Source organism: Scophthalmus maximus, chromosome 7 (assembly GCF_022379125.1).
Source record: "Scophthalmus maximus strain ysfricsl-2021 chromosome 7, ASM2237912v1, whole genome shotgun sequence".
Classification (NCBI taxonomy): domain Eukaryota; kingdom Metazoa; phylum Chordata; class Actinopteri; order Pleuronectiformes; family Scophthalmidae; genus Scophthalmus; species Scophthalmus maximus.
Genome location: NC_061521.1, coordinates 10,337,545 through 10,347,317, shown reverse-complemented (window position 1 = coordinate 10,347,317; position 9,773 = coordinate 10,337,545). Strand labels below are relative to the sequence as shown.

The window sequence follows — 9,773 nt, the reverse complement described above, 5'->3', positions numbered from 1 at the left end:
TGTCATCCACCTCGGCTGAAAAAAACAGTGCGTGTGACTGTTGACTTAGATTGTCTTGTGTATAGATGGCGTATATTTATATGTAAATTATGCTCAGCTGTGAAAAACAAAATATATAAGCTCCTCGTCAACACCAGCACTCATCAAAATCAAATGTGACGTGAAAGGATTGTTCGCGTGGGCGTTGCTGTTGCGTTAGCAAAGTCCATATGCTTTGAGTCAGTGTTTCCACCATGTCCACTTATTCTTAAAAAATGTAAAATCGCACATACATATATTATGTCTACAAAAGATTCTCTCAGTTTTGAATTCATTTTGAAATTCCGTTTCCCTCTATGAGTTGCCGCACGTAGTTTCTCATGCGTGTGGGTAGTTGTAGTCGCCAGAGACTGTGGAGCTCTGGTCTTGTCTCATGAGACTGTTTGGTTTTTAGCGTTTGATTTCTGTTGACGATTTGCCTCAGATAAAATGTTTTCTCGTGCTTAGCTTTTACCCACACGCACACACCTCGCAAATCATCACCCCACCCAGCCAGCGAGACAAGCCGGGCGCTGCAGTCCACATGGAACCGATCACACTTCAACAAACACAGTGCAAATAGCAACTAACACGCCATAAACAGATCAAATATTTCGAGTACACATAAAAAAAAAAGATACTTTAGAGCACTTTTGGACGAATGCTTTGATTTATTTGTCAGTCCGCCAGTTTTGTTTGGCACAATGTGGTTTGTTTGTTTTAATGCAGCTTTAAAGATTTAAAGAGGAGAGGAGAACAAGTTGGAGATGGCTCCTTTCCTTCTCTGATGTATGCTGGTTTTCATTTGCCAGCGTGGACAGTGGTTTTCGCTGAACCAAGTGACCTGCACAGAGAGTAAATGTCCAGTGTTCTCCAGTTCATACCTGCTTCTGTCCAGCCAGCGAACCCACTCATACATCCAAATCCATGGGGGTGAAAACAGATCGGATCAGGTACTGCTGCCAACAGAAAGACAGAAAAAAATTAATAAAAAAGGGCAGAAGTGTCAAAACAAGGCTGATGACACAACACCGAAACACAAGTTTCATTAAGTGTTACTGTAGATCCAACCAGTTAATTAGTCTCATTACTGGCTTGTGTACATCATGCTTGAAGCAATATTCTTCATTCAAGTGTCATCAAAGATGAGTGTATGTGGTTCTTTCAATAGGAATAATGGTCCAATACATTGCTAGTAGTGCTGTGATGCTGCAACTGTCAGAAATGCATTATATTTACCCTCAACCGTGTCATTTGAATGTCAGAATTCTGAGTTTGAATATTTATCAACTACATAGTGCCCTCATTCCAACAGTGCAAAGTAGTGCGGATGATTTGCACACTGCGCTCCGTTAACCATCCCACGATGCAATGCATTTTATTAATGCAAAGAACCCGACCACCTTACGCCTGTCAGTAATGACGCAAAATGTCGACGAGGCTGACCTGCCGTCAACTTAACCGAAGGCGCTGAACAAATCCCTGCAGCTAGGTTCACAATCTCATTATGGCAGGACTTTGTTGCCTGTGGTTTTTAATATGAAATGTTTAACAAGCACACATGGGTGCAATGTTCACACACACACACACACACACACACACACACACACACACACACACACTTGTCTATGTGATAAACAGCAAACAATACATGCTGGGCCATTAAAGACCCAGGCCGTGGAGTGAGAATATATATGCGCGTCATTGTGTTTATAATTACACATGTATTTACTGTATATTTAAGGAGGGATAGATCCCTATGGGACACTGGCACCTATAAATACAGGTACCACATGGATCTATTTATCTGTGAGTGACAGTGTCATAGTAATGACATAATTAGTCAAGTGCTGATATGCATTAAAAAGTTATTTGTGACACTGATACAAGCTGTATACATTTTAATGTTGCAGAGGAGGTAGTGAAGAGTGAAGAGATTAAAACCATGGCCAAAACATTTTTGAACATAATTATCATCTTAGAGTGCAGTTTATTTGTTGTCCACGGGAGGGCGTTGTATGAACTCGCAAACACCCACAGGCTCTCTGCTCGGAGTGTCTTTCGGTTTCTCTTTCTGTTTCAGTCTCTAACACACTGAAACACACACACACACACACAGTGTTGTTGAGCTGTGCTCGTACTGACTTCAGACTGACACACGGCAGAGTGCAAACTTTTTCTACTCTCTCTCTTTTTACTTCCGCCTTGTGGGTGGAGCGTGTCGTCGAGACTGAGCTTCTGTGTTGCGTTTGGGGAAGTTGCACAATTTCGGAAATACACATTTCACGGTGTGTGCGATAGAAACATACGTGTGCCAGTGTTCTGCAATTTTTGGTTTTCAGTGGGAGGAGGATAATGACAACAATCATCCCCAACGTGTCTGTGAGTTGTCCAACATGTCCGTAAACACAACAGTCGGATGAACTCCACTCTCGGGTTGTTGTTGTGGGTTTTTTTTTTACAATGAATAACTCGGTAACTTCCGCTACTTACATTCGCAACATCAGTTACAGTTTGCGTCGCAGGTTGTCCGACTTTCTGGACCCCCAGGACAGGTGGAGGGATGTGGCCGTGTCGATACGGAAGCCGAGTGGGGAGCTGAGGTACTCGCAGCATCACGTGAGGTAGGTTTGTATAGGAGCTGATATTCACTGGTTTATTGTGTCAGAGAGGGCCGTGATTTAACACAATGTCTATCTATCTATCTATCTATCTTCTGTATGTATCTATCATCTATCTATCTTCTGTATGTATCTATCTATCCATCTATCTATATACTGTATGTATCTATCATCTATCTATCTTCTGTATGTATCTATCTATCATAAATCTATCTACTGTATGTATCTATCCATCTATCAATCTATCTATCTACTGTATGTATCTATCCATCTATCAATCTATCTATCTACTGTATGTATCTATCCATCTATCAATCTATCCATCTACTGTATGTATCTATCTATCCATCTATCTATCTACTGTATGTATCTATCTATCATCTATCTATCTACTGTATGTATCTATCCATATATCTATCTATCTACTATATGTATCTATCTATCTATCTATCTATCTACTGTATGTATTTACTCATCTATCCATCTATCTATCTACTGTATGTATCTATCTATCATCTATCTATCTACTGTATGTATCTATCCATATATCTATCTATCTACTATATGTATCTATCTATCTATCTATCTATCTACTGTATGTATTTACTCATCTATCTATCTATCTATCTACTGTATGTATCTATCCATCTATCCATCCATCCATCCATCTATCCATCTATCCATCTATCTATCTATCTATCTATCTATCTATCTATCTATCTAACTTCCTTCCTTCCTTCCTTCCTCCCTTCCTTCCTTCCTCCCTTCCTTCCTTCCTTGCTTCCTCTCCTCAGGAGATTTGAGGGCCTCGTTGCTCAGGGCAGAAGTCCCACGGAGGAGCTGCTCAGTGACTGGGGGACCACCAACAGCACCGTGGGTGAACTTGTGGACATCTTGAGGAGTCACAAGTTACTGGCTGCTGCCTGTGTTCTGCTTCCTGGTAGGATTTTTTCAAATTACACTTTAAAATATCTACCATATATACTGTATGATGATAAGCCCGTACCGCTGGTTTATAGTTAGTGGTTGTGATATTAATATCCCACATATATTTATACAAGGTGTACTGTGTCCTAGTCAAACTGTGAATTTCTTTTCGAGTGCCCCGAGTCTCTCAGTTTGGTCAGAAAACTAGATACATGTGTCCTAAATGTTCAGCGAGTGGGTACAGAAACTTAATCATCATTCACATCTATTGATCAGGGACTATTACAAAAAAAAGCACATTTGTTCCTCAATGTTTGTGAATTGTCTATTTGATTTTCTAACACACAAATGCTAACAAATGCTAAAAGTAGGTTTTTAATTACAGTATATTAAAAATCTCTTTCTCAAGTCAGTATATGAAAGACAGACTTTATTTTATTGTCTCATTCTCTTTGCTCAAATAAGTGGAGATGGACTTGTGTAAACAATAAACACCATACACTTGATTTATGCACCATATCAAAAATACGTCTTGTGTCATTGTTGTTGTTGTGGTTTTACCGCACACAGTGGAAGAGGCCTCCTCAGAAGATGCACAGCCGGCTTCTCCAGCACTAGGATCGGAGAGTGCGCGTCCAACCAGGCTCCTGGAGGAAAGAGCGCCGCAGCCGTCGGCTGGCAGCTCCACTCCGCAGCCGCAGACGCTGCAGGAGAGCAGGGAACCAGCAGACACAGGTGGCTGCACTTTCACATCGGAGTCTGTCCACATTTTGAGATGATTTCTCTTGGGGTGTGTTAACACAGTCACTTGTAGAGAGGCTGGTATTTGATGATCTGTACATGAGAGAAGCATATGACATTCAGAAATTGTCCTAAACCTCAACTTCCTCAGGATTAGGTTTGATTAAACATTTGCCATAGAGCTTCAAAATAAGCTTTGGTGGAAAAATCCATCAGATCATTTACTTAAGTAAAAGCTGCAATACCACAATGTAAAAATACTCCTTTACAAGTACTGTCTTCAAAATTTAAAAGTAATAGTACAGAAATATTACAAGCAAAATGCACTTCAAGTATCAAAAGTTAAAATAAAATTTAGGCAAAAAATTGATCCAGTTGGATCCATAGTTTTTGATCATCAATATGTGAGTAAAAAAAATATGTGGGGCTGATCGGGTTGAAGCTATAATTTGAAATACTTGGGTTGGGTTGTTGTTGGGTTGTATCATCTGAAAAAAATCAATCATATTTTGTGATTTATTAATTGAAATACTATTTTTTGTGTGTAATCTTGAAAAAGAAACATGGACATATAAGTTAAAAGGTCAATATTCAACTCTGAATTTGAGTGAAGACGAGTTATAAAATGAACATACAGCGACGTAAATTAAAATGGAAATACTGAATACAAGTACCTCATAATTGTACATTAATACTGTGGTTGTGCGAATGTGCTTCTTTTTTATTTGTGCCTTGAAGAGGTGACTTCTTGATTTCCACTTTGGCAAAACTGGTGATGCTGCTTCTTTGAAAAAATTATGATTTTCACATAATTGGCCAGCAGGTGGCAGCAGCGGGGCCCTAACCAATGACCTTAACACATGACCGTTTCCTGTCCATGCCTCATTAGGCTTCTCCAGCTTCTTGTACAACGAGCTGAAGAAGATCACGGGCAACTTCGACGACCGCCCCATGTCGGACGGCGGCAGCAGACTCGGAGAGGGGGGCTTCGGCACTGTGTACAAAGGTCTCCTGAACGACACACCTGTTGCAGTGAAAAAGCTCAATCCAGTAAGGGAAAAAAAAATTTCGTGCCAAGATTACAACTCTGTCCACACTGTAAACCACAACTCTGAATATTATCTGATTTCAGATGGATGACACTTCGATGGACGAGCTGCAAGTTCAGTTCCATCAAGAGATCCAAACTCTGAAAGTGTGAGTCTCGTCTCCCGTCGGTGTCGTTGTCGATCAGTTTAAGTGACTCACACACTCATAAACATGACATTTTATTAGCCATAGCAGGCGAGCCGCGAGAGCGAGAGGATTATTGGTTTGAGGAAAAGCAGCCTGTGGTGAGTCAGGCGTCGCATTCACCTGTTTCAGATTGAATGGATACTTACACCCACTTATTCTAATGACTATCATTAATTGGAAAGTAAATGGACCGCATTTATACAGCGCTTTTCAATCTTCCTCTCAAAGTGCTTTACACATTCACCCAGCACGTCTCTAAAACACTCACACGCCGATCGTACATCATCATCATCAAAAGCTGAAGTCAGGGAACGACCCGATCTACCTCCTGAGTCACAGCCGCCAGAACTGTTTGATACAGATCTCGGTCAGAATTCCTTTTTGTGTGATGGGTGAGGTTTTTTTTTTACTCATGACGGTATGACAGTGCTGAACATGAATCTACATGTATTGATCACAAATCTCAAATTTTCTTACTCACCATTGCTCCTTGTAGGAACGGGTTGGATGGTCTGCCCTGTCCGCCCGTAGACTCAACCATTTGCACGTTCTGATTTATAAAGCATTTGCACGTTATCTGATGTATAATAAAGGTTAATATACACGTCTCATTTAAAAGTGAGACTGAGGCTATTGCTTTACTCAGTCTGGTCACAGTTGAAAGATAGGTACAAATAGAAAATTGAAAAGAAGCAACAAATACAACAATGAATAAGCTAATGAAATATATATATATATATACACATACACACACACACACACACACTAAGATAGTAAAATGTCAATAAAGGTAAATATAGTCAAATAAATAATGATCAAGACTGAAATTTTAACATGAATAATAGAACCATACAACTGTAAAACACTACATAAGGACCAGATTTTCAGCTCCTCCGGAAGCTGCTCCAGCCACTTGGAGCGCAGTGTCTTGATTCATACAGTATATGTGTGTAAATGCAGCTGATGAGATGAGACTGTTTGTTCCACAGGTTGAAACACGAGAACTTGGTTGACATGGTTGGATTTTCCTGCGACGGGCAGCACCCCTGTTTGGTGTACGCCTTCATGGCCAACGGATCTCTGCTTGACCGACTGGCTTGCTTGGTAAGCGCCGTCTACAATGGAGACTCTTCCTAATCTAGTACTTTGTACCGTCTTACAGATTGTTCAGTCGTGTGCCTTTTGTCCTTTCAGGACGACAGTCCCCCGTTGCCCTGGCGACGGCGATGTTTGATAGCCGAGGGGACGGCGAGAGGCTTGGACTACCTGCACAGCAACCATCATGTGCACAGAGATGTTAAAAGGTACGTAAAGGGAGGTTATTGTTCTTTAAATGACCTTTTCTTAAAGGAATAGTTTGACATTTTGGTAAATATTTTCTTTACTGGAAAGTTAAATGATAAATCTTCTTATATGAAGATACAGCTAGTTAGCCTAGCTCAGTATGAAGATAACAGCTTTTTTGTTGTTCATTGTTGGTTGTGCAGATGAAACAGAGTATCATCATGTGTTCATTTTCGTCAAAAAGTGATAATCTATTTATTTATTTTTTTGTGCCTCTTAGTGCAAATATCCTATTAGATGAAAAATGCGTGGCAAAGATCTCAGACTTCGGGCTGACGAGAGCTTCAGCCAAACGGACGTCGACAACCATGATGACGGAGAGGATCGTGGGGACCCGTGCGTACATGGCGCCCGAGGCCCTCAGAGGAGAGATCACACCCAAATCTGATGTCTTCAGCTTTGGAGTGGTAGGCTTCCTACACACACACAGACACACATGCACGACACACACACACACACACACACACACACAGAGCTAGGGATACTGTGTCAGGAAACTGCAAGTGTATTGTAAAATATAGACGCGAGCTCAGCACTTTCAGTGCAAGGTTCCGCCAAAATACTGACGTACACACAACGCAGGACACAAACATTATGGTATTCATTTCTTCCAGTTTGTGAACAGTTAGCGCTATTTTCTGTATCATCTGTCATTTGTTTCAAACGAAGAAACTTGAACAGTTTCGGGGGCTAATCTGCACTACATCAATAGCTGTAAATGTGAAACATAAACTGTTTTCAGACATGAACTCCGGAAAAAAATTCTGTCCAGTCATTTTCCGGAGTTTTGAGTCAGACATGTTCACGGCAGCAGGAACACGTCCGGCACGTTCGCCATGAATCTGCATGAGATTTTCCTGCCGTATTCTCACATGGGGGCCCACTCATTGCGGACATTTGCGTTCTCACACACAGCCCACTCAGGAAAAAAGTCCTGAAAATGTCCCGACTTCAGTGCATGTCTGAGAGCAGCTACACAATTGCAGAAAAGAAGTTTATGTATAAATTTGTCATGAATATTGTCAGCATGGTCTGACTCTAATGAATAGCAGGCAAATCACTGTATTGCTCTTATTGCTTTTTTTGTCATAACCCCTTGGCTAAAGACAGAAACCAAAAAGCCAAGTGGAGTCAGGAGTTCGTAAACCTGGAGTCCAGTCCATGAAACAATCGCAGGTGTGGGTTAAAGTTGCTTGGAATTATAGAGAGATGAAACAAGACATTGAAAACATTTTTGCTTCAGGTTATTGCTGCCAAAGAAGATTTGACCAGTTATTGAATCCAAGGGCTCACTTACTTTCTGTGTTATTAGCGTACGCACATGGTGTTTGTCTGCACGTGTGACCTGGACGAAGGTACAGTAACATCCCATGTTACCCTTCCACAGGGTTCACACATACCGTTTCTCTGCACTGTATTATTCATTGTCTGCCGTTGGTTGAAAGACTTAGAGGATCAGCGCTGTATGAGACGGCCTGACCTTCTGTACAGCACAGAGTCAGCTCATATGTCTTGTCAGGGCAGCGGTGGAAACACTGCAGTGTGTGTGTGTGTGTGTGTGTGGTGGTACTTGGCACATGGAGGGGGGCAATGAAGATGCTCTGTTGCCCGGAGCCATGTGATTAACCCCCGTGTCTCTGCCATCTACAGGTGTTGCTAGAAATATTGTCTGGACTCCCGCCAGCCTGTGAAAACCGGGAGCCACAGTTCTTGGTAAGCAGCACAATGGAGGCTTTCAGTGTTTTCGGCTGTCAAGCAACAGTTCGCGATTACATCTTATTAAGGACTTTGCATTTAATTAGCGAGGGAGCGTTGTCAGTAGTGACTGATGCGGATTTGAACACTGACGTTTCACCTGTGCTGGTCATATTGCACAGCTCAAATCCATCTTTCTTTTCCTCTAACTCGAACACGAAGCAATATTTACCTCAAATCGTGTGTTAAATGGTTCACCGCTGCCTTCAGTCATCAGTGGTGTGATTCTTCCCCCCGTCCAGATGGAGGTACGGTACGACATAGATGACGAAGACGAGGAGCTGACTCTGGAGGACATTCTGGACAAAAAGATGGGCGACTGGGAGCTGGGTCAGGTGGAGACCCTCTACTCTTTGGCCTGTAACTGCCTCCAAGAGAGGAAAAACAGACGGCCAGTCGCCAGACAGGTACAGTGCAGATATGAAGATGAATTGTCAACAACACTTTCTTTGAAAAAAGGTTTCTAGAGGTTCAAAGGCGTTAATGCTGCTTCACTAGTTTGTGCGACAGCAGAAGGTCAAGCCATTGTGCATGTTCGGTTGTAATTTTGGATTAGTTACTTGGTCATGGACGAGTTAAAGTTTTGATCTCATGTTTTTGCCTCACATATTTTAATTTCCATCCATCCGTTCAGCTTGGACCATAGAACTTAACTTTCCAATAGTTACAGTGAAAGGATGAGCCATAGCGTGAAATGTTTTTGTGAGGGTCTAGTCTCTATATATAAATTTAGAAATGCAAATGTCTTTACATTTAGATTTGTTTCACTTCCTAATATGAATTGTTATCTTTTCACAGGTCGTGTCGGAGCTTGAAGGGGTTGTCAAAAGCATATCACTGGATTCACAAGCGTAGCAGAGAAGACACAAGATAAGAAATCCTGCTGAATAAATGTGACTTTCTGAACAGATTTAAAAAGAAAAATCAATGTCTCGTTGATTGGATTGGATATTTTTTTTGCATCAATATATTTTTGTGCAATAAAAATATTTTGTTTACCTCATTTTGAATAATTGACTATATTTTTGGTGAAAATGTGTTCAGTTGTGTAAAAATAAATGAAGTCCATTATAAGTGAGCATTTTGAGGCTATTATGTCTAAAAGTTAGATGCCTTAAAATCTTAAAAAGG

The 9,773-nt window shown here is 41.1% G+C and overlaps 1 protein-coding gene across 1 annotated transcript; it reads left to right on the top strand.

Moving 5' to 3' along the window:
- The first annotated feature begins 2,120 nt into the window (after window positions 1-2,120).
- Window positions 2,121-9,645, top strand: irak4 (interleukin-1 receptor-associated kinase 4). Its single transcript, XM_035641839.2, has 11 exons — window positions 2,121-2,642; window positions 3,434-3,579; window positions 4,137-4,301; window positions 5,197-5,357; window positions 5,440-5,504; window positions 6,533-6,647; window positions 6,738-6,847; window positions 7,108-7,294; window positions 8,538-8,600; window positions 8,885-9,049; window positions 9,441-9,645. Exons 1-11 carry the CDS (start codon window positions 2,482-2,484, stop codon window positions 9,495-9,497), a joined length of 1,395 nt encoding a protein of 464 aa, XP_035497732.2. The 5' UTR covers window positions 2,121-2,481; the 3' UTR covers window positions 9,498-9,645.
- The last annotated feature ends 128 nt before the right edge of the window (window positions 9,646-9,773 follow it).

Coding starts and splice junctions, on each gene's coding strand:
- irak4 (XM_035641839.2), top strand. CDS start 2,482: ATGAATAACTCGGTAACTTCCGCTACTTACATTCGCAACATCAGTTAC. Junction 4,302..5,196: donor CAGGGAACCAGCAGACACAG/GTGGCTGCACTT, acceptor ATGCCTCATTAG/GCTTCTCCAGCTTCTTGTAC. Junction 5,358..5,439: donor CAGTGAAAAAGCTCAATCCA/GTAAGGGAAAAA, acceptor ATCTGATTTCAG/ATGGATGACACTTCGATGGA.